Source organism: Rhineura floridana, chromosome 2 (assembly GCF_030035675.1).
Source record: "Rhineura floridana isolate rRhiFlo1 chromosome 2, rRhiFlo1.hap2, whole genome shotgun sequence".
In the NCBI taxonomy this organism is placed as follows: Eukaryota; Metazoa; Chordata; class Lepidosauria; order Squamata; family Rhineuridae; genus Rhineura; species Rhineura floridana.
In genome coordinates this window covers 239,895,910-239,919,335 of record NC_084481.1, presented here as the reverse complement: position 1 = coordinate 239,919,335, position 23,426 = coordinate 239,895,910, and the positions used below count along the sequence as shown (strand labels likewise).

The 23,426-nt window shown below is 50.2% G+C and overlaps 2 protein-coding genes across 5 annotated transcripts in view; one reads left to right on the top strand and one right to left on the bottom strand.

Annotated features, from left to right (window-relative positions):
• TUBGCP2 (tubulin gamma complex component 2) overlaps positions 1 to 12,490 on the bottom strand; it is a 22,254-nt gene extending 9,764 nt beyond the window's left edge. The window contains exons 1-10 of one of the 2 annotated variants that reach the window (XM_061612674.1): positions 12,049 to 12,490; positions 11,368 to 11,496; positions 10,013 to 10,186; positions 7,953 to 8,115; positions 7,148 to 7,355; positions 6,514 to 6,713; positions 4,663 to 4,852; positions 4,300 to 4,445; positions 3,107 to 3,287; positions 608 to 788 (exon numbers count right to left, since the gene is read on the bottom strand). In XM_061612674.1, the coding sequence (XP_061468658.1) occupies positions 608 to 788; positions 3,107 to 3,287; positions 4,300 to 4,445; positions 4,663 to 4,852; positions 6,514 to 6,713; positions 7,148 to 7,355; positions 7,953 to 8,115; positions 10,013 to 10,186; positions 11,368 to 11,496; positions 12,049 to 12,195 (1,719 nt within the window). In that variant the 5' untranslated portion in view covers positions 12,196 to 12,490. The remainder of the gene's footprint in view (positions 1 to 607; positions 789 to 3,106; positions 3,288 to 4,299; positions 4,446 to 4,662; positions 4,853 to 6,513; positions 6,714 to 7,147; positions 7,356 to 7,952; positions 8,116 to 10,012; positions 10,187 to 11,367; positions 11,497 to 12,048) is intronic. The other variant, XM_061612675.1, reaches the window with a different exon arrangement.
• ZNF511 (zinc finger protein 511) lies at positions 12,211 to 23,426 on the top strand. Of its 3 annotated transcripts, XM_061612680.1 has the most exons (6): positions 12,229 to 12,475; positions 12,615 to 12,688; positions 13,060 to 13,261; positions 13,780 to 13,904; positions 18,052 to 18,246; positions 23,049 to 23,426. In XM_061612680.1, the coding sequence occupies exons 1-6, from the start codon at positions 12,398 to 12,400 to the stop codon at positions 23,116 to 23,118; spliced, it is 744 nt and encodes a 247-aa protein (XP_061468664.1). In that variant the 5' UTR covers positions 12,229 to 12,397; the 3' UTR covers positions 23,119 to 23,426. The 3 variants fall into 3 exon arrangements, 2 of the variants coding, with proteins under 2 accessions (XP_061468663.1, XP_061468664.1); XR_009760818.1 differs by lacking the exon at positions 23,049 to 23,426 and adding an exon at positions 15,998 to 16,172 and having other exon boundaries at positions 12,211 to 12,688; positions 18,052 to 18,143; XM_061612679.1 differs by having other exon boundaries at positions 12,228 to 12,688.

Sequence of the window (23,426 nt, the reverse complement as noted above, 5' to 3'; positions counted from 1 at the left end):
TGCTGGCTTCTTACCTGCATAGTTTTGTTTAAGGTTTATTACCCTCTGAAGTTAATAGACATGACTAACTTGGGTTCATTCATTTCAGTGGGCCTATTCGGAGCAGGACTTGGTTGAACACAACCCCATGCGCCGTTTACCCCTCCACCCCTTCCACAGACTGCCAGCTGCTTCATTGAGAAGCCGCTTCCAAGCCTTCCACCCGGACCTAGAGGCGTCTAGGTCGTCTAGTCAAAGCCCCAGTTCACTACAGGCTCTGCCATGAAGGGCACAAGTGCAACCAGGGCACCCAATGAGGCCGCCTCCTCCTCCTCCTCCAGAGGTTGCGGGACTCCCCTTTGCCCCCATCAGCATGGCCAATGGCCAGGGATTATGGGAACTGAAGTCCAGCCCCAGCACCTGGAGGGCACCAGATTGGCAGCCCCTGGACTAAACGTTCTTCAGTATTGCCCCTTTTGGTATCATATAACTAAATCTGATGGTTTGGGCACTTTCAGACAGAAACAGACAAGCACCCACAGCAGCAACAAGGCCTCCTCTGCATATCAGGCACCTGTCCTTGCTTTTACTGTCTGGATTCTTGCTTTCTTTCCGGAGACTCGCTTACCTTTAGGTCATCTTTAAATGGGTCTGTGTTGGCTGTGCTCATCCGCAGGGCCAGCTCAAGGAGGGCCTCCAGTCTGGTGGGAATAATGTCATCCACTGGCCTTTTCAGCTCTTCTTCGGTGAGGTCCATGAAATGGACGTAGAAGTCGCCCTGGTCCATGAGGAAGTAGTGCTTGATGGACCTGCTTACAAGGATGGCACAAAATGACATTCAGATTGTTGGAAGATTCAGGACAGACAAAAGGAAGTACTTCTTTACTCAGCGCATAGTTAAACTATGGAATTTGCTCCCACAAGACACAGTAATGGCCACCAGCCTGCTGGATCAGGCCAGTGGCCCATCTAGTCCAGCATCCTGTTCTCACAGTGGCCAACCAGGTGCCTGGGGAAAGCCCGCAAGCAGGACCCGAGTGCAAGAACACTCTCCCCTCCTGAGGCTTCCGGCAACTGGTTTTCAGAAGCATGCTGCCTCTGACTAGGGTGGCACAGCACAGCCATCACAGCTAGTAGCCATTGATAGCCCTGTCCTCCATGAATTTGTCTAATCTTCTTTTAAAGCCATCCAAGGTGGTGGCCATTACTGCATCTTGTGGGAGCAAATTCCATAGTTTAACTATACACTGAGTAAAGAAGTACTTCCTTTTGTCTGTCCTGAATCTTCCAACATTCAGCTTCTTTGAATGTCCACGAGTTCTAGTATTGTGAGAGAGGGAGAAAAACTTTTCTCTATCCACTTTCTCAATGCCATGCATAATTTTATACACTTCTATCATGTCTCCTCTGACCCGCTTTTTCTCTAAACTAAAAAGCCCCAAATGCTGCAACCTTTCCTCGTAAGGGAATCTCTCCATCCCCTTGATCATTCTGGTTGCCCTCTTCTGAACCTTTTCCAACTCTGTAATATCCTTTTTGAGATGAGGCGACCAGAACTGTACACAGTATTCCAAATGCACCATAGATTTATACAACAGCATTATGATATCGGCTGTTTTATTTTCAATACCTTTCCTAATTATCGCTAGCATGGAATTTGCCTTTTTCACAGCTGCCGCACACTGGGTCGACATATTCATCATGCTGTCCACTACAACCCCGAGGTCTCTCTCCTGGTCGGTCACCGCCAGTTCAGACCCCATGAGCGTATATGTGAAATTAAGATTTTTTGCTCCAATATGCATAATGTTACACTTGTTTATATTGAATTGCATTTGCCATTTTCCCGCCCATTCACTCAGTTTGGAGAGGTCTTTTTGGAGCTCTTCACAATCCCTTTTTGTTTTAACAACCCTGAACAATTTAATGTCGTCAGCAAACTTGGCCACTTCACTGCTCACTCCTAATTCTAGGTCATTAATGAACAAGTTGAAAAGTACAGGTCCCAATACCGATCCTTGAGGGACTCCACTTTCTACAGCCCTCCATTGGGAGAACTGTCCGTTTATTCCTACTCTCTGCTTTCTGCTTCTCAACCAATTCCTTATCCACAAGAGGACCTCTCCTCTTATTCCATGACTGCTAAGCTTCCTCAGAAGTCTTTGGTGAGGTACCTTGTCAAACGCTTTTTGAAAGTCTAAGTACACTATGTCCACTGGATCACCTCTATCTATATGCTTGTTGACACTCTCAAAGAATTCTAATAGGTTACTGAGACAGGACTTTCCCTTGCAGAAGCCATGCTGGCTCTGCTTCAGCAAGGCTTGTTCTTCTATGTGCTTAGTTAATCTAGCTTTAATCATACTTTCTACCAGTTTTCCAGGGACAGAAGTTAAGCTAACTGGCCTGTAATTTCCGGGATCCTCCCTGGATCCTGTTCTGAAGATTGGCGTTACATTTGCCACTTTCCAGTCCTCGGGCACGGAGGAGGACCTGGGGGACAAGTTACATATTTTAGTTAGCAGATCAGCAATTTCACATTTGAGTTCTTTGAGAACTCTCGGGTGGATGCCATCTGGGCCCGGTGATTTGTCAGTTTTTATATTGTCCATTAAGCCTAGAACTTCCTCTCTCGTTACCACTATTTGTCTCAGTTCGTCAGAATCCCTTCCTGCAAATGTTAGTTCAGGTTCAGGGATCTGCCCTATGTCTTCCACTGTGAAGACTACATTGAGTCTACAAAGCTGTGTCTGTCTGGCTGGTCCTGCACGACTTATGGCGACCCTATGAATCAGCGACCTCCACGAGCATCTGTCATGAACCACCCTGTTCAGATCTTGTAAGTTCAGGTCCGTGGTTCCTTTATGGAATCAATCCATCTCTTGTTTGGCCTTCTTCTTTTTTTACTCTCTTCTGTTTTTCCCAGCATTATGGTCTTTTCTAGTGAATCATGTCAGAAAAGCAGGCTGGAACGAAGACCACATTTTGAAAAATATAGCTATTAAATATTTCAAAGAAAGAAAGAAAGAAAGAAAGAAAGAAAGAAAGAAAGCTTTCTTTGTTGTATACCGCGCAGAGAGCTTCAGCTATGGGGCGGTATACAAATGCAATAAATAAATAAAATAACCTTAAGTGGGCCACAAGTTCTTTTTCTTCCATGAGGAAATCAAGGAGAACTTTGCTGGCGTAATTGTAGGCCTTCTCTATTTGCTCCACATATTCACGCTCCTTCAAAGTGTAGATGACCTCTTTTGCCACAGGGCAAGTCACATCCTGACCACACTCCCGAACCACGTTTAAATACTTCCCTACAGGAATGAAGGAAGACTTTGTTGTTGTTAAAATTACATTAAAAGCTTTTTAGAGAATCTCCATGCATACAAACAGTCCACATGTGCTCCCCACCCAAAAAAATCAGGCTGTCTTTGCAACATCATCCCATCCTCCTACCATCCCTGTACATGTAAAAGAAAAAGTAACGTTTGACAAATGAAAAAGAAGTAAGCAAAATTGGCAATGATTTAATAACAGCTCTGCATACAACAAGATTTGGTCTGATCTGCCTTGCAACAAAGACAATGGGAGTGGTCAACAATGAAGGCTTTTGAGAGCACGCTTTAAATAAACTTTCCTGTCTACTGACATCAGGCAAGCGCCTTTGCTGTTTTCTTTTTGGCTCCTGCTTAAAACTTTTTTGTTTAGGCAAGCCTATCCAGGCACATAGATGTTGTTGTGTTTCCATCTTTCTAATCTATTGCTGTTTTTAAAAATGTTTTTAATTGTTTTTATCGATACTTGTAATGCTTTTTGTAAACCTCTTAAGAGGTTTTCTACAATCAAGCAACGTACATTTTTTGTTAAATAAAAGTAAATAAAATGTCATTTAAAGATAAATTGTTTCCCAAAAAGGGTCTGCACGTGTGTCAATGGAGCATCACTTAGACTGTTGAGGACTCTGGGGGCTTGTCTTCAAATCTCAGAGGCGAGGATAAAGCAGGCGAGGACGGAAAACCATGCCGGCCACCCTGGACCCCTTGCAGAGACGGAGGAAAGGCCGGCAGTGGACGGAAGAAGTACGTTGCACACTGATCATTTCAAGAAAACCTAGCAATATCCCACCCGTCCAACTCCCTTAGGGCCTGGGCATAATAAAGAAGAGAATTCCTCGGGAGAGCTGCCAAGGGGGGCTAAGTTCCCTGGCACAGCCCCCCCTCAAAGCCCCCTCCCCCGCCCTCCTTCTAGGTGCTTGGGAGACTTTCCTTCCAGCGCCTGCCCCCTCCCCCCCACTTTTGTTCACTGGGGGGGTCAGCAGGTCCCTACCTGTGCTAAGTATTTTGTCTGCAATCTTCTCGAGGAAGGAGGGAATTTGCTGCTGCACAATCGTGTATCTTTGATCCCAGTATTTATCATTATAATCCTCCTGGATCTTCTCCTTCTGGAGCTCATGTTCTTCCACCATGAATTCACTGTAGAATTAAAACCTGTCAGTGTGTCTGGGGGAAACAGAGAAAGACGGGGGGGGGGGGGGGAGGCTCCCTGGTCTTCCAGGGTGCTTCATCCTGGCAATCCCAGGACACCAGACACTGTTGTTTTCCGCAGTGGCAATTCTGTCTGGTCTTCCAAACAGGCTACAGAGGTTTCTTCCGCTAACATGCAGAACAAAGGCAAGAGCCCTCCACATACCTATATGGGTCGTTGATAATGCCTCTATAGATCCATTTCTCCAGGATTTCAAAGTAAGGGACGCTGGCGGCCTTGGTTAAGTAGAGGCAGAGCTCCTGCGCTTGGCTGTCCCCCGTGTAGTTGAACGTCTTATCGTGGAGCAGGCTGAGTGTTGAGCCCCCCACACATTCGCCTTTGTCTACAGAAATAGCTAGAGCAAGAGGCAAGCATCTAGAGAATTCAGCGGTGTCAGTACTGATCTCCCTTCTCCCACTGAAGCAACACTTCACCTATCCAGACATACACACACACACCCATCCGCTGCTGAAATCTACAGCACACCTGGACTCCTGCAGGAGGCTCTCTGTCTCAGCCATGCCTGGGACACCCAAGTCACTAAACAGAGCAATTGGAGTCTAGGACTCAGTTGGGGTCAACAAGCCTTTGGAGTTGCAGAAAGTAAACCTTGCGGCCTGAAAGATGCCTAACACCTTTGGAAGGAGTCACTAGCACAACGTCAAAGGGAGAACTGATGCTAGTCAACCTGATGCTACCCATGAGCTCCAACTAATCTGCTCAAATTAACGAAGTCACGTGTAATTGATTAAACATTTTTACCACACACCTCAGCTGAAAGAAGCTTATGCAAAATCAACAAAAAACAACGAACAAGCTCTGGAATACCCTACCCCAAGAAGCCCGCTCTGCTCCCTCCCTGTTGGTTTTCCGGAGATTTCTGAAAACAATCTTGTTCCAGAGAGCCTTTGAGAGGGACTGAAAGTAGAGCCTGACACTGATTTTATGCCTTCTACGTTAAATATATTGTATTTTATGTATTTTAATTGTATTTTAATTGTATTTTAATGTTTTTGTGATTTTACTGCTTACAATTTTATCATGCACGTGTCTGATTCGCCCTGACTGCCCTATTATAGGGTAGAAGGGTGGGACAGAAATATTTTAAATAAATAAATAAACAAGGCAGGTTCCTTGAGGCAGCTTACCACATACTGGGCCCCCTCCCCCCCCCACACACACACTGGAGAGGGCCAGAGCGTGCCCCCTTCAGCTCTGCACTGCAACGCACGAGGCACTTGGAGCAGGGATGGACAAAGCCAGTTCTCCTGCAGCTGCTCTTTCGGTGGCTGACGGATGGGAGCCACCTGGGGGTGATTATCTTCTCCATGGGGGCAGGGGTTGAAACCTGGCCAGCGGCCACAGGCCGTCTGGGTGATGGATGGGCTAGAGAGCGCTCCCTTCAGCTCTGCAGTCCCAGGGCAAAGGATTAACCTAATTACAGCATTCACCAAGTTAGGCTATGGCTTTTGGTGCGGGTGGGAAACCTTTCCGTGCGAAAGCGGCATTCCTCACAGGGAGCCTTTTTGGAGCAACATGCCAGCAGCGGGCATGGCCAAAGCCAAATACACACATGCTCCCCACATTCACACACACGCACTCATCTGTCCACTCACACAACACACAATGGGCTGCCGACAGAAAAAGAGAGCAGCATTTTCCTCCATTGGCATAGGGGGCTCTGAAGCCACACCTTCTCCTCTCCAAAGAGCAGCGGGGGGGGGGGGTTGGAAATCACAAGGAGGGGAGGTCGAAACCTCACCACCCCCCTTTCACGGCTCAGCCGGGTGGCAGGAAACGGTTGAGCAGTGGTGAAGCAGGGCTGCAGAACAAGCAGGGCCCAGGAGACTGGTGGGGGTGGGAAAGGGGGGACCAGCAGCTGGAGTCCCCCCCCCGCTTTAGGAGAGCAGAAGACAAGGAGGGCCCTGCTGCCAGGGGAGGCTCCCCAGCCACCGAGCTGAAATGCAACCTGTCCAGTGACCAGCTGGAGAGAACCAGAGAAAGGCTTCTCCTCACCGAGAGAGGCCAAGATCTCCATGGTCCTCATTGTGGGCTGGATGTAGAACCATAGCTTCTGGAGGGACAAGAGGCCCTGCCGCTGAAGGTGCTCCAGCTGGGTGACCAAGATCATGTACTCTTTCACGAGGGTCCTCATTGCTGCTGCCAGCGCATGGTTCACCTGCCCGTACTCAAAGGAAGATTTCTCCTCTACGAACCTGTGAAGATGCAGGTCGAGAATTCCTCTGTAAGGGCAATCCCACACTTAGGCACGTCCAGAAGCGCTTGCTGGAGCAGGCAGGTGCCAAGCAGAAGAGGACAGAGACAGCTGTCTGCTTGCAGGTCCAAAAGGGGTGGGGGAGGCACAGGGCACTAGCAACGTCCCCTCCAGCAGGAACAAGGAAGCCATGCTCTTGGACAACTGGAAGGTGAAAAGCCCATGGCTGTCAGCAACCACCACCAATGGCTGGCCTGAGAAACGCACAGGCGGCTGGCTGGCCAGCCAGCGGGCGGGTGGACTCCAGGTCCCTGGCTCCATGCAGCCATCAGGCGGGTCAAGTATCACGCGGCCCGCCACAAAGGGGGTACTCAAGGGGGAAAATTGCACCCGTGCCATACCCAGCTTCCCCCCCCCGACATCCCAAGCAAGTACCTGGTTACAATGGAGTAGCTTGCAGCAACAGGGAGGATCCTGGTGACCAGCTCCTTGACCGACATGTCCACGTTTGGGTCCACCAAGAAAGTCCGGCTCTCTCTGCCGACCAGGGGCTGAGCAGCGATGTATCTCCCGTCCACCCCAATCAAGACATAGAGCAAGTCTTCCACAACTGCAGATTCCTGGGCTGCCAGCAGCAATGTTCCTGGGGGAGAAAGCCAGAGGGAAGAAGGCACATTATGTTGGGGGGCAACCACTCAAAAAAAGTATTCTGGGAGACAGTGACTCCCAGGAGCACCTTGGACACGCCAACCTCTGCCTCACGGGCAGGGAGCCTTTCCCTCACTGGCAACTTTCTGGGGGGCACATGGTAGAGGTGGGTGGGGCCAGAGACAAAACAGATGAAAGAGGGAATGGAACTCTGACCTTGCACTGCAGGCGCCACGCCAGCTGTGCAAAGATCAAGGCTTTCTACACAACTCCCCTCCCAGGCAGCCGCAAAGGGACATTCTCACGCTTCAAGAGCACAATCCAGGCAGGCAGAAGCCCCCTGAGGAGGGCGGGGAGAATTCCAAGGGTCACAGAGCAATGGCCAGAGGGCCAAATCCAACCCCTGGGCCTGAGGTCCTCCCCCTGCTGTACCCCCAAGATCCTCCAAGGGACGCTGGCGGGTACGTGCTTGCAGTCGACTCGCAGGCTGTGTTGGTCGCTGCCAAGGAAGGGCCCCAAAGGAGCCCAGCTGGCAGGCAAGGGCGAAGCCATCCCCAAAGGGCAGGACACTGACTCTGCCTGCAAGACTCACCTATGGGCACAGTCACGTCTGTGCTGAGACTGGAGCTTGTCAGGAAATCCCCAACGAGAGCCGGTCTCTCATACACCCAGGTGGGGAGCGATGGAATGGGCTGCCCAGAATTCTTCTTGGTCTGCTTTTCCCGGAGTGTCTTCCGCACAAGCTCGAGAGGCTGCTGAAGGAAGAGACGACGTGTGACCACAAGTGAAATGCCCGCCCAGCCGTTTGAGTGGAAGACTCGCGCAGCAAAAGGGTGGAGCGGCTGACGGCATCTCTGTCTCTCTCATGGGCGGGCAGGACCATTGTAAGAGGCAAGTTTCCTGGAAACAAAACTGACTTGTGCTGCCCCCATCTGGTTCAGACAGCGCAGCAAAATCTTTCTTCGCAGCACTCTGCAACTTTTCTCTCAATGATGCAGAATCGGGGATGGGACCCTGTGGGGGCCCTCCAGACATCCCTGGATGACAACTCCCATCATCCCTGAGCACTGGCCACACGGACCAGGCTGATGGAAGCTGGGGTCCAGCGATAGCTGCGGAGCCCCCACAAGCGTCCCCCACCCGATACAGATGACGCGACGGACAGAGTCCTTGCCAAATTCACAGGTAACACAAAACTTGACAGAATAGCTACTATCTCAGGGAAAAGGAAACAAAATTCAAAATGACCTTGAAAGTTCTGCCCAGTTTTCCATTCTAACAAAATAAAATTCAAAAGAGAGAAAAGCAAAGTCCTGCATTTTGGATGCTGACAAATAACAGGCCGGAATATTCCCGGCTCGACAGCAGAAAACATGAAAAGGATATCTACTGCTGACCATACTCTGAACACAAGCCAACAGGTGACGTGGCTACAAAAAGGCAATCTTGGGGTTCTGTCGGGTTTCCCCCCTCAGTCAGTTTAAAAGCTGCTCTGCCACCTTTTTAATTTTAAGTGCCAGCAGTCTGGTTCCATTCTGGTTCAAGTGGAGCCCGTCCCTTTTGTACAGGCCCGGCTTGTCCCAAAATGTTCCCCAGTGCCTAACAAATCCAAACCCTTCCACCCGACACCATCGTCTCATCCACGCATTGAGACTGCGAAGCTGGGCCTGTCTGGCTGGTCCTGCGCGTGGAACCGGTAGCATTTCAGAGAAAGCCACCTTGGAGGTCCTGGCTTTCAGCATCCTACCTAGCAACCTAAATTTTGCTTCCAGGACCTCACGGCTGCATTTCCCCATGTCGTTGGTGCCAACGTGCACCACGACCACTGACTCCTTCCCAGCACTGTCTACCAAACTATCTAAACGACGGCCGATATCCGCAACCTTCGCACCAGGCAGGCAAAACACCTTGCGGTCTACACGCCCATCACACACCCCACTGTCTATGTTCCTAATGATCGAATCACCCACTACAAGGATCCCTCCACCCCCTGGAGATATATCCTCGGCACGAGAGGATAGCTGCTCATCCCCCAAGGAATGGGTCCCTTCTAAGGAATCGTTTCCCTCTTCCTCAGCTGGATGCTCTCCTTCCCCGAGACCATCGTTCTCCATGATAGCAGGAGAGCTATCATCCTTGGAGTGGGACATAGCTATAACGTCCCTGAAGGCCTCCTCCACACACCTCTCTGCCTCTCTCAGCTTTTCCAGGTCCGCCACCTTGGCCTCAAGGAAATGAAGTCGTTCCCGGAGAGCCAGGAGCTCAGTGCACCAAGAGCACACCCACGACTTCTGTCCAACAGGCAGATAGTCGTACATGCTGCAGGCGGTGCAAAACACTGGAAAGCCCCCACACCCTGCTGGCTTCTTACCTGCATAGTTTTGTTTAAGGTTTATTACGTCAATGGGTTGGAGACTGCGGTTTAGTTGAGGTCAGGGAACAGACGGGCAGAGTGGGGGGGCCCTGGCCTCCTCGCCCTGCTGCCAAACTCGCTCTGCTGCTTAACTCGCCTTGACGCTTTGTCAGCTGGGGCTCCCTCTAGCTCGTGGAGCAGCATGGACAGCACCCCGTGTGCTGAGGGGCAGGAGCGATCACACACACCGAGCATGCACTTCCTAAGCAACAAATCAAGAAACCCAAGAGAAGAAGCACCTGCTGCACGCTTGAGCTGGTCGCCACAGTGCCCAGTTGCTTCCGTAACTCCTCGAGCTCCTGGACACTCATTTTGGCCGTTGCTGGGGGGATGGAGAAGGCGATGCCGCCACCGCCACTGTTTGCCACAAGCTCGGCCCTTTCCCTGGCGTTCTGCTGCAAATACTGGAGGGTCTGGAAAAGCCCCACAAAAGCAGAGTTCAGCACATAAGGAAGAGCGCAACAACTTTGGCAAGCAGAGAAAATTTCCTACATGAGCCACATTAGTTAGAGGCCCCCTCCCCTTGGCGTTCTTTCATGAGGTGCGAGAGTGTCATTTGGGGGGGGGGAAGAGACATACTTTATATCCTGCTCATATGGTCAAACCCTCCAGATTTCCCATCTACCATAAAGCCCTGTTGCCGAGCTGTTCTTAGTTTAGAAAAGCAGGAGTGAGCCATCAGGACTGTCTTCAAAGCTCTCCGCAAGAGATCAGTTCAGGTCTCCAGTGAGAGTGGCCTGGCCCACTCCTTGGGCAGCTTGCTAAGTGGAAAGGGAACGGGTGGCTCTGGCCCCACTCACCCCAATCCCACCCACTGCCAGCCCTCCCCCCACAGACACAGTTTATCCCCAAAACCATGCTGCTCTTGACTGAAAGATTGTCTGCATCTGGTTCATAGCTTTATGCCTGCCCCCCCCCAATGCTGGTGGGCTCATCTCCCACCAGGACAACCAACAGGCAGGGCGATGGGAGTGTGTAGTCGAGCAATGTCGGGAGGGCCGCAGGATCCCCACCCCTCCTTAGGCCAAAAGTGGATCCCCTGGACCTGCTTTTACTCAACTTCTGAGGCACCCCTGAGCAAGGCCTCTGCTTTGCTGCAGCCGCTCTGCATTCCTGTACAAAAAAAGACAGCAATGCACGGTGGCAAGGGGGCTATATACTTGTGCCAAAGGTCCCAGGTACAACTCTGGCAGCAGCATCTCCAGCTAAGATAATAGATAGCAGGCAGGAGAAGAGAGAAAAGACCCTTCTCTGGCTGAAATCCCCACCACAGCCACCAGAGAGCCACTGGCAGATACAGATACACTGGCCCCTGGCGCTGCAACTTTGTGTGCTTATCCAAGTTCCCTTCCCTGCCTCTCTTGCCAAGGCTGGCTCTGATGGAATCCGACAGAGCTCCATTCTGGCTTTTGTCATGCATGCCCACGCAAACACACCAGCCACTCTACTTTGGGCCTTGCTATGAGGACCTCCCCACCCCCCTCCACTCTGGAGCAAATGCTGGTTTCCTGCTCAGCCTCCCAGATAGGAGAATGGCCTCCCAATGGGGTGTGTGTGTGTGTGTGTTTTCTCCTGGCCTTTCTGACATTGCTACCTCTTTGTCCTCCGTGAGCTTGGACAGCAGGAATACCAAGGAGTCCAGGTGCCTGGTGTTTTTGGATTTCAGCTCATCGTACTTGTTTAGGAAATCTTCTGGAGTCCGGGAAAACTCCGCAATCTTCACCTGCACCACCCAAAATTGTTAGTCAAAGGAAACATGAAAAGTATTTAGGCAGAAAGGAGGGCGGGCTCTGGCACCAGCAGGGTGATGGCAGGCGGGAGGGCGGCCCATGGCACCAGAAGGGAGTGCCATCTCTCAGCGGAGCCTGGCGGCCCAGAGTTTCCCCTCATAACTGGAGGCACGCAGATGAGGGGGTGACAGCCCACCTTCCCAACATGGGCACCCATGAGGGGCCCCCCTCTGGGGAGAGGCTGCAAGGGAGAAACCCCTTCTGGACACCATTGGTCCCCCTGCCCGGAGATCCAGGGAGAAGGGCAAGGTGGCAGAGGGGACCCTGCTGGCTTAGGGACCAGTTCTCTGCTATGCTGCTCCCCCCCCACTCGCACCCCACCCCTTCCCTGGGCTGGGCGGGGGGAGCAGCAGAGGAGCCGTCGCCGCCACCGGCCGCAGGATCAGTCCCGGGGGGGGGTTCGGGGGCCCATCTGGCCAGCGACCCTTTCTCCCTTGCGCTTGCCCCCGATAGACTGCTCTGGGCGCTGGAGGAAGGCCCCTCACCTTGGCCCCGAGGGCGGAGGCGGAGGTGGTGACGTAGGGTGCCCGGCTCTTCTGCAGGAGCTCGATGTAACCCTCCGCCCCGCCGCCCCGCACCCTCAGCAGGCTCAGCAGCTCGTTCACATCGTGGTGGATCCGGAACTCGCTCATGGCGGCGGCCCCGAGGAGGAAGGCACCCTCCCGGCTGGCCTTGCGACTCACAACAGCCCCGTGAGGGAGGCCGGCCGGCGAGGCTCTGCCTCCGCTACTAACTGCCCCCCCTCCTCCTTAGCAACCGGGCCCCGGGCGACCCGGAAGCGGAAGCAGGTGCCCCCCTCGCTGAGCGGGAGAGAGAGAGGGGAGGAGGAGGAGGATGGATGCAGACGGCGGCGGCCCCTTCCGCTTCCGTCCGGCCCGGCTCCGCTTTCCCGCCGAACACCCCTTTTTCGAGGTCAGCAGTCCCCGGGGGAGGGGGAGGCCATTTAGCGAATCCGCCCGGGGGGAGGGGCGCGTGTTCTTTGGACGCCCCGCCTGGGAGTGGCCCCTCCCCCTCCGGGAGCAGAGCTGAGTTGACCCCCTCTCCTCCCCAGGACGGGGACGTGCACCGGCACCTCCAGCTCCAGGGCGCGCTGCCCGGCGCCAGCACCGAGGAGCAGCGGGAAGGGTGAGGACGTTTTGCCTCCCGAGGGGGCCATTCATTCTTTCATTCATTCATCGGCGGGGGGAGGAGCCATGCCTTGCGACCCGACCGCTCCCCCCGAAGAGAGCTGGGGAGGGGGCCATGAAGGGCCTTTGGATGGGGGAAGGGCCCGTCCTCCTCCTCCTCGGATGTCGCATTGAGGGAAGTCTGGGGCTTTCCTCGGAAGCGGCTTCTTTGGAGGAGCCACACGAGAGTCCCCCGGGGAAAGAGGGAGGGACGGAGACATGCGGGTGGGGAGGGAGGGGGCGACGGGGGCACTGCCGCTCCCAGTTCCACTGCTCCGCCTGACGAAACGTTTCTCTTTCTCGGGGGTTGCCGCTGTTCTCCTCCTTCAGCACCCCCGAGTTCTCCTGCCACGTTCCTGGGTGCAGGCAAGTTTTTGGCACCTTGGAGAGTTTCGAGCATCACTACAACCTGCTGCACCGGAGCGTGTGTTCTTCCTGCAGGCGCTCCTTCCCTTCCGCCCATCTGCTGGAGCTCCACGTTCTGGAGTGGCACGATTCCCTCTTCCAGCTCATGGCGGAGAAGCACAGCATGGTAAGGAGGCGGCCTGGCTGGCGGGAGCGTCACACTGTCTCTGGCCAGGTGGACTGCAGAGCAGCAGACCTGTGGAAGGTCTGGAGCCTTCATCCGTCTGCCCTAAAGGGATCCGCGCCTGCCCACTCCCACCACCGCTCCTCACTTTCCGGAGCAAACACAATGCAGCCACCTCAGCCTCACGCCTGGCTTCGCCGGCCCAGTGCTCTTGGGCGCCCCATGTCTGCTCCCAGCCATCCCCTGCTGTCCAAGATGGCAGAGACAGAGTCGGAGGCCTTCTTTTCAGTTCATTTTAAAAAAAAAACTTCTGTGCAACTATTTGGGCCAAGCTGCCTCACAAAGTAATGAATACAGTAAAACATTAGAAATTTTCAAAGCTAATGAGGCCGGAGCAGGACAAGCATCCCGTTTATTACAGTAAAGGGGTATGGCCTGCTCCACTGGGCTACAGTCCATCCTTGTGGGGCCAGGACCCTGAATGCTGAGCAGCCCCATGTCTTTCTCGCCCCCTTTTCCAGTACCAGTGCCTGGTGGAGAGCTGTCTAGAGAAGTTCCAGAGCAGGAAAGACCGCAAGGAGCACTTGGTCAAAGTTCACTGCTACCCTTCTGATTTCCGCTTTGATCAACCCATGAAATTTAAAAGGTAAATGCCCAGTTATGTATAGCAGTAAGTACACTTGAGATGAATGCTTCTTTATTGTGTTGATATTCTGCTCTTCCTCCCAGTAGGAGCCCAGGGCAGCAAACAAAAAAACTCTAAAACATCATAAAAACACTTTAAAATGTATTAAAACAAAACATCTTTAAAAACATATTTTTTTAAAAAAAAAGTTTAAAAAACATATTAAAAGCAATTCCAACAGATGCAGACTGGGATAGCTCAACTTAAAAGGCTTGTTGAAAGAGTCTTCAATAGGCACTGAAAAGTTAGCAGAGATGATGCCTGTCTAATATTTAAGGGGAGGGAATTCCACAGGGTAGCTGCCGCCACACTAAAGGTCCGTTTTCTATGTTGTGCAGAATGGACCTCCTGATGAGATGGTATCTGCAGGAGGCCCTCACCTGCAGAGCACAGTGATCTATAATAATAATAATAATAATAAATTTAGTTTCTTCGTCGCCTATCTGGCCAATGGCCACTCTAGGCGACTTACAAAATTATTAAAATACAATTAATAAAATACAGTAATACAATAAAAACAATAGATCTACAACAACAATATTAAAACTGGGTAGGAGGCATTACAATTATATCGATTAACCCTCCCCGGATCCCCCGAAGGCCTGCTGAAAAAGCCAGGTCTTTAAGGCTTTACGAAATACATTTAGGGAAGAGGCATGCCGGAGATCTTGTGGGAGGGAGTTCCAAAGAGTGGGGGCCGCCACTGAGAATGCCCGCTCTCTTGTACCCGCCAATCTGGCTGTTTTTGTTGGCGGGATTGAGAGAAGGCCCTGTGTGGCCGATCTTGTCAGGCGGCATAATTGGTGGTGTTGAAGGCGCTCCGTGAGATAAACTGGGCCGAAACCATATAGGGATTTAAAGGTCAATACCAACACCTTGAATTGGGCTCGGAAAACAACTGGAAGCCAGTGTAGGTCGAACAACACTGGTGTGATGTGATCTTGGCGGCGACTATTCGTAAGTAGTCGAGCCGCTGCATTTTGTATCAGTTGTAATTTCCGGACCGTTTTCAAGGGTAACCCCACATAGAGCGCATTACAGTAGTCCAAACGAGAGGTGATCAGGGCGTGTACCACCAGTGGGAGCTGATGAACAGGAAGGTAGGGTTGCAGCCTTCGTATGAGGTGTACTTGGTACCAGGCTGCCCGGCTCACTGCCGAAATCTGAGCCTCCATGGACAGCCTGGAATCAAGCACAACCCCAAGGCTGCGGACCTGGTCCTTTAGGGGTAAACTCACCCCATTGAACTTCAGGTCAATGTCACCTAACCTTCTCTTGTCCCCCACAAGTAGTACCTCGGTTTTATCAGGGTTCAACTTCAGCTTGTTCCTTCCCATCCACCCACTCACGGATTCCAGGCAGTTGGACAAGGTCTCCACAGCCAACTCTGGTGAAGATTTAAACGAGAGATAGAGCTGAGTGTCATCCGCATATTGATGACACTGCAGCCCAAATCTCCTGATGATTGCTCCCAGCGGCTTCATATAGATGTTAAATAGCATGGGAGAGAGGATAGATCCCTGTGGCACACCACAATTGAGAGGCCAAGGGTCTGATACCTCCTCCCCCAACGCTACCTGTTGGTACCTGTCGGAGAGAAAGGAATGGAACCACTGTAATACAGTGCCTCCAATTCCCAATCCCTCCAGGCGAAGCAGAAGGATACTGTGGTCGACAGTATCAAAAGCCGCTGAGGATCGAGGAGGACAAGAAAGGTGGATTCTCCCCTATCTAATGCCCTCCTCAAATCATCAACCAGAGCGACCAAGGCTGTTTCAGTTCCGTGACCAGTCCTGAAACCCGATTGGTATGGATCCAAATAATCCGTTTCATCCAAGTGTGCTGACAACTGGTTGGCCACCACTTGCTCAATGACCTTGCCCAGAAATGGTAGATTCGAAATTGGGCGGAAGTTATCTAACACTTGGGGATCCAAGGAGGGCTTCTTTAAGATGGGCTTTACAATTGCCTCCTTGAAGGCTGATGGCATCACACCCTCTTTCAAGGATGCGTTTACCACCGCTTTGATCCCCTCGCCCAATTTCTCTCTGCAGCTCACAAGGAGCCACGAAGGGCAAGGATCAGTAAGACAAGTGGTTGGCTTCACAGATGAAAGCACCTTGTCCACTTCCTCAGAAGGGAGAAGCCGAAACCGATCCCAATTTACCGGCTTGCAACTGGCCAACCCTGGTTCATCGACTGTGTCCACGGTGCGCGGGATCGAGCTCCGTAAGTGTTCGATTTTATCAGCGAAGTGTTTTGCTAATAGGTCACAGGAGGCCTTTGACTGTTCCAAGGGTTCCTGAGCAACTGGACCAACCAGGCTTCGGACCACCTGGAACAGCCTCCTGGGACAACACTCCGCAGACGCAATAGAGGCAGCAAAGAAAGCCTTCTTTCCTACCTTTATTGCCACTTGGTAGGCAGCTACTGCTGCTCTAACCTGTGTCCGGACATCTTCGGAGCGGGATTTCCGCCACCGGCGCTCTAGTCGTCTCACCTCCTGTCTCAAGCTACGCAACCGCGGTGTATACCATGGAGCTAGCTGAGTTCTATTCAGGGGGAGAGGATGTTTCGGAGCCACCTGGTCTAATGCCCTGGTGATCCCCACATTCCACTCCTTCACCAGGGTTTTGACCGGGCGACCTTCAGCAGGTTCCAATTCCCCAAGCGCAGTCAGGAATCCATCCGGATCCATCAGGCGTCTGGGGCAGACCATTTTAGTAGGTCCTTCACCCCTGCGGGTGTATATAAGGGATAAGACTGGGTCTATACTGGGTATATAAGGGATAAGACGGTCTAATTATGCCCATTTGCCTGATAGCAGCTGGTGAGGCTATCCCCATTCGGTCACTCTGCGTCTCTATAAATAAAAATATAAACCCTGTATCTTTCACGCTGCAGTTCACAGCCCAACAGATAGGTGGCACTCCAAATGATGTTGGAGCGGTGGAGTAGAGAGGAGGCCGCGGGGAGCAGCCCAGGTTACAGGAACAAGGAACATTCCCGACACGCCACTCTAACGGGAGGGGGAAAAGGGAGGGGGCTTAGCCATCTCTAAAGGGGAGGGAGAAAGTGGGGGAGGGGCTTAGCCAGCAATAAAAGGGAGGGGGAAAGCAGGGAGACTTAGGCAGCTCTAATGGGGAGGGGGATAAGATGGTCTTTCAGGTATCCTTGTCCCAAGCTGTATAGGGCTTTGTACACCAAAACTAGAACCTTGAACTTGGCCCGGTAGCAAATGGGCAGCCAGTGCAGTTCTTTCAGCAGCAGGGTGACATGTTGGCGATAAACAGCATGGGGGACAAGATGGTACCCTGCAGCACCCCACAGCACAACTGCCAGGGGGGCGAAAGGCAATCACCCAGTGCTCTTCTCTAAAAACGACCCTGGAGGTAGAATCGGAACCACTGTCAAACAATTCTCCGATACCCATCTCACCACTTCGGCCCGGAAGGATACCATGGTCAATGATATCAAAAGCCGGCGAGAGATCAAGAGTAACAGGGTCACACTCCCTCCCTGTCCTTCTCCCGATAAAGGTCATCCGTCACGGTGACCAAGGCCGATTCAGTCCCATAACTAGGCCTTAACCCAGATTAGAATGGGTCAAGATAATCTGTCAAAATAATATGTTCATTATAGTTAAGATTTGGAGATGTAGCAGATGGAAATAGACAAGTCTTACATGTTTGTCAGCAGAAAGGTAGTACTGTGTTTTTAAAAAATCCTCCCCTTCCTCTTAAGAAGGAAGTCAAGGGCGGTGGTAATGGTTCCTGCCTCCCATTTTATCCTTGTAGCAGCCCTGCGAGATAGGTTAGCTGAGGAAATGTGACTGGCCAAAAGTCACACAGCGAGCTTCTGGGTGAGGAAGGATTTAAATCCCGTTTCCCCAGTCTTTGCTTGTCACTTTAACCACTATGAGACATTGTCTCCTCTTTGCATGTTGTTGAAACTAAAGGCGTCGGTGTTGGAAGAAGGTGGAAAGGGTGAGACACCAGGTCACATGGACGGTCTCGATTTGGTAGAAGAAATGGTGGGGGGGGCAGGATTCTGGTGCCTTTTCACAAAATTCACAAAGGTTTCACTCTGAATTATGTTTTTGCAATAGTACAAAGGCAATGAGGTCTCCATCCAGAGACAGCATCGAACCAATGGATGTCAGGCCTGGGGAAGACTGCAAAGAATCAGCTGTGGTTGCCATGGAAGTAGGTCCCAGTGAGAGCACCATGGAGAATGTCCTCCAGCCTGGGGTGGAGAACACAGTGGCCTTCCCATCGTCTGAGAAATGGCTCTATAGATCCAGGTTAGTGCCTCTGGCCAGGACTGCCTTCCTCTTTCTAAGGTGTCACCACGTGCCTCTCCCCATTGCTGCTTCTCAGTGATGCCGTTCTCTGGCATGGGATGCATTTCTCAACCGACCTTCAACATCACATTTGATGTCAATTAGCTGTAAATCTTGTACAGAATTCTTTTGGAATCGCTGTTTCTCATCTGTGACTGGAAGGGGCATAAATGGCATCACAGGGGAAGTTAGATGGCCCTGGATTTGGCTCTGGGCAAGCATCATGGCAGGAACAAGGCCTGTGTACACCTCCACCCCCTCTTGCAAGAGGAGTCAAATGCCCCCAGGACGTCCAGAACACTCTTCAGTGCAGATCAGTTGTTCCCTGCCCAGCACTAAAGTCAGAAACTGAACTTTCATTTTTTAAAAATGTTTCTCTTTGTACACACATATATATGTGCACACTACTAATTAATTGAATGTTAAACGTGCAATCCTGTGGGTTCCTGAATAAGAGTCAGGGGGAACTTTTCAGCCTACTGAATGTTTGCATGCATCTATATTTCCATAATGTCGTTGCTGAACTGGCCACAGGGTGTTTTTTTAACCAATCAAATGACCAGCCCTCCAATGGGCTGAGCTTTGGTTTTGCATCTGGAGGGTTCCAGGTGCCACCCCCAACATCTCCAGATAGGACTAGAGAGCCACTGCCAGCCGGTGTAGACAATATTGAACTAGATGGACCAATGGTCTGACTTGGCATACTCGTGCTAGTAGAAGCTTAGCAAGTAGGTATCAGAAATGGGTTGTTGTTGTTGTTATGTGCCTTCAAGTCGATTATGACTTATGGCGACCCTATGAATCAGCGACCTCCAAGAGCATCTGTCATGAACCACCCTGGTCAGATCTTGTAAGTTCAGGTCTGTGGCTTCCTTTATGGAATCAACCCATCTCTTGTTTGGCCTTCCTCTTTTTCTGCTCCCTTCTATTTTCTCCAGCATTATTGTATTTTCTAGTGAATCATGTCTTCTCATGATGTGTCTAAAGTATGATAACCTCAGTTTCATCATTTTAGCTTCTAGTGACAGTTCTGGTTTAATTTGTTCTAACACCCAATTATTGGTCTTTTTCGCATTCCATGGTATGTGCACAGCTCTCCTCCAACACCACATTTCAAATGAGTTGATTTTTCTCTTATCCGCTTTTTTCATGGTCCAACTTTCACATCCATACATAGAGATTGGGAATACCATGGTCTGAATGATCCTGACCTTCGTGTTCAGTGATACATCTTTGCATTTGAGGACATTTTCTAGTTCTGTCACAGCTGCCCTCCCCAGTCCTAGCCTTCTTCTGATTTCTTGACTATTGTCTCCATTTTGGTTAATGACTGTACCGAGGTATTGGTAATCCTTGACAAGTTCAATGTCCTCATTGTCAGCTGTAAAGTTATGTAAATCTTCTGTTGTCATTACTTTAGTCTTCTTGACATTCAGCTGTAGTCCTGCGTTTGTGCTTTCCTCTTTCACTTTTATCAGTATTCGTTTCAAATCATTACGGGTTTCAGCTAAGAGTATGGTATCGTCTGCATATCTTAAATTATTGATGTTTCTCCCTCCAATTTTCACACCTCCTTCATCTTGGTCCAATCCTGCTTTCCGTATGATATGTTCTGCGTACAGATTAAACAAATAGGGTGTCGGAAGGCAGAGCTGGGGTCCCAATCCCGGGGAGCTGGATCCCGGAGAGTTGGGAGAAGAGTATTCGGATGGATGGCAGAGGGAAGGGGGAGGAACTTCCCCCCTTTGGAGCGAAGACGAAACAGAGGAACTGCCAGTGATAAGGTCGCTTAGCAACGGGGAGCCTGAGCCCTCCCTGGACATTCTCACGCCTCCCTCTCTTTCAGGCTCAGAGCAAGAGGGGAAAGAGGGAGGGCTGCTCACAGCCGAAAAGCGGGGAGGCAGTTTACCATCAGCCCCTCCCCTATCCCCCATCCTGGAATCGGAAACTTCAGAAGAGGAGGGGGTGATGCTTCCCCCCTCACCGCGCACACGCAGACAGCTGAAAAGACAGGAGAGAAGGGGGGGAAGGCGGGCAGTACCTGAGGGGCAGTTAAGGAGGAGCGAAAGATTGCACGCCCATTTGGCCCCTTCTTAAAGAACAGGCGGGAAGAAGTCCCTTGCTCTGTCAACTTTCTCCCAATGCCGCAGGACCTGTATCCCTGTATTGCTTCATGAGAAAACGCAGTCTTTGGGCCTGACATAGGATGATAAAATACAACCCTGTCTCACACTCTTTCTGATGGGGAACTAATCGGTTTCTCCATATTCTGTCCTTACAGTAGCCTCTTGTCCAGAGTATAGGTTGCGCATCAGGACAATCAGATGCTGTGGCACCCCCATTTCTTTTAAAGCATTCCATAGTTTTTCATGATCTACACAGTCAAAGGCTTTGCTGTAGTCTATAAAGCACAGGGTGATATTCTTCTGAAATTCCTTGGTCCGTTACATTATCCAGTGTATGTTTGCGATATGATCTCTGGTGCCTCTTCCCTTTCTAAATCCAGCTTGGACGTCTGGCATTTCTCGCTCCATATATGGTAAGAGCCTTTGTTGTAGAATCTTGAGCATTACTTTACTTGCATGGGATATTAAGGCAATAGTTCAGTAATTACTGCATTCTCTGGGATCCCCTTTCTTTGGAAGTGGGATATATATTGAATGCTTCCAGTCTGTGGGCTATTGTTTAGTTTTCCATATTTCTTGACAAATTTTTCTCAAAATTTGGGCAGATTCAGTCTCAGTAGCTTGTAGCAACTCTATTGGTATGCCATCTATTCCTGGTGATTTGTTTCTTCCATGAATTTTAAGAGCAGCTTTCACCTCACATTCTAAAATTTCTGGTTCTTCATCATATAGTTCCTCCATGAATGAACCTGTCATCCTGTCATCTCTTTTATAGAGTTCTTCAGTGTATTGCTTCCATCTTCCTTTTATTTCATCTCAGTCAGTCAGTGTGTTCCCCTGTTGATTATTCAACATCCCTGCTCGTGGTTTAAATTTCCCTTTCATTTCTCTAATCTTTTGGCTCTTGTTCTTCCCATTTTGTTGTCCTTTTCTATTTCTATACAGTAACTATTGTAATAGTTTTCTTTGTCCCTATGTACTAGTCGTTGTATAGTTGTATTTAGGGTTCTGACCGTGTTTCTATCTCCTTTTGTTTTTGCTTTCCTTCTCTCTTTAACCATTTTAAGAGTTTGTTCAGTCATCCATTGAGGTCTTTCTCTCTTTTTAACAAGAGGTCTTTTTGCCTTCTTCCCTGATAATGTCCCTGACTTCAGTCCATAGTTCTTCTGGTTCTCTGTCAACTAAGTTTAAGCCTCAAACCTGTTCCTTATTTTATCTTTATATTCTTCTGGGATGTTATTTAAATTGTATTTTGGCATTATGAGTGCTTTGTTGTTCTTTAGCTTTACTCTGATTTTCGATACGATCAGTTCATGATCTGTACTGCAGTCTGCTCCTGGTCTTGTTTTTGCAGAAAGTATGGAACTTCTCCATCTTCTGTTTCCAATTATATAATCAATTTGATTCCTTTATTGACCATCTGGTGATGTCCACGTGTACAGTCGTCTTTTTGGTTGCTCAAAAAATGTGCTGGCAAGAAACAAATCATTGGCTTCACAGAATTCAATAAGTATTTCTCCTGCTTCATTTCTGTCTTCTAAGCCCCATTTCCCCACAATTCCTAGTTCTTCTCTGTTCCCTGCTTTTGCATTCCAGTCCCCCATGATTATCATCATATCTTGTTTTGGTGTGTGATCAATTTCCTCCTGTACTTCTGCGTAAAATCTCTCCAATTCTTCTTCTTCTGCATTTGATGTTGGAGCGTAGACTTGGATGATGGTTATGTTAATAGGTTTCCCGTTTAATCTCATTGATATCACTAACTCAGACCTTGCGTTGTAGCTCCTAATTGCTTTTGCTACATCACTTCTCACTATTAAAGCAACCCCGTTTCTTCTTGATTTCTCATTTCCTGCATAAAATATTTTGTAGTTGCTTGATTGAAAATGTCCCATTCCAGTCCATTTTAATTCACTCACGCCAAGTATTGTAATGTTGATGTGTTCCATTTTTTGCTTGACAATTTCTAACTTTCCCTGGTTCATGCTTCTCACATTCTATGTTCCTATTGTGTGTGTCGTACAACTCCGGACTCTCCTTTCGCATCTGTGCGCATCAGCCTCTGGGCTTCCTTTTGGCTTTGACCCAGCTGCGTCATTAGTCACAGCACTACTCGTACTTGCCCTTTGTTCTTCTCCAGTAGCTCGGTGAGTGCCTTCTGACCTGGGGGTCTCATCTTCCAGCACTATCTCGTGTTGCATTTTGGATACTCTGTTCATAGGGTTTTCGTGGTAAGAGGTATTCAGAGATGGTTTACCATTGCCTTCCTCTGAGTTTGGATGCATCTTAGTCTCGTGTCTCAGCTTTGACCATTCCGCCTTGGGTGCCCCTGCTAGGAGTCTAGCCTCTTGGTCTAGACTCCTGACGGCATTGCTCTCAGCTTCTTCAACACTCTCAAACCCCCTCACCACGTTAAGGTGTGCATCCTAAATGGGGTCAGAAATGGGTAACAAACAATATTTAAATAAATTTTTGGGTCTTGCATAGTTGCACAAATCGTCTTTAAAGGTGACCCTCATGTATGCCATTTGGAAATCTGAAAAACTCTAGCCAGGCTTCTCCCCCTCAAGCCCCTTTGCTGCTGGGTTTCAACGGTGAGGATATCCAGAGCTTATCGTGCTGTGTTTTGTTTTCCAGAATTCCCACCACCATTTGTTTTGGGCCGGGGGCAACACGTGGCTTCAAAGGCAGAAAAAAGAAGGCTTGAATGCAGCAGCTCATATCTGGCCTAATAGGAAGAGAGAGGTGCAGCAAGAGAAGACAGCCTCTGGCAAAGGGCTGGCCCCTTCCTTAGGTGTCAGAGGAGCTGGCGTTTGCCCTGAGCAGAAGCGGAGCTGACCCAAGCATGGGAAGGTGTCCCTGCCTGCCTGCCTGCCACTGAGGAGCTGCCCCGGGCTCCTCCAGCTGAGAGCATGCTCAGGCAACCCAGCAACACTCAGGACAAGAGATGAAGGTGGAGGATGAAAGTAGTCAAATCTCCCAGACTTTTCTTAATAATAAAATATTCAGCATTCA

Bases quoted from the DNA above. Each gene is read 5' to 3' on its own strand.
- ZNF511 (XM_061612679.1), top strand. From the start codon at position 12,402: ATGCAGACGGCGGCGGCCCCTTCCGCTTCCGTCCGGCCCGGCTCCGCT. The intron at 12,689-13,059 runs GTGAGGACGTTT...CTCCTCCTTCAG, and splicing joins ACCGAGGAGCAGCGGGAAGG to CACCCCCGAGTTCTCCTGCC. The intron at 13,262-13,779 runs GTAAGGAGGCGG...CCCCTTTTCCAG, and splicing joins TGGCGGAGAAGCACAGCATG to TACCAGTGCCTGGTGGAGAG.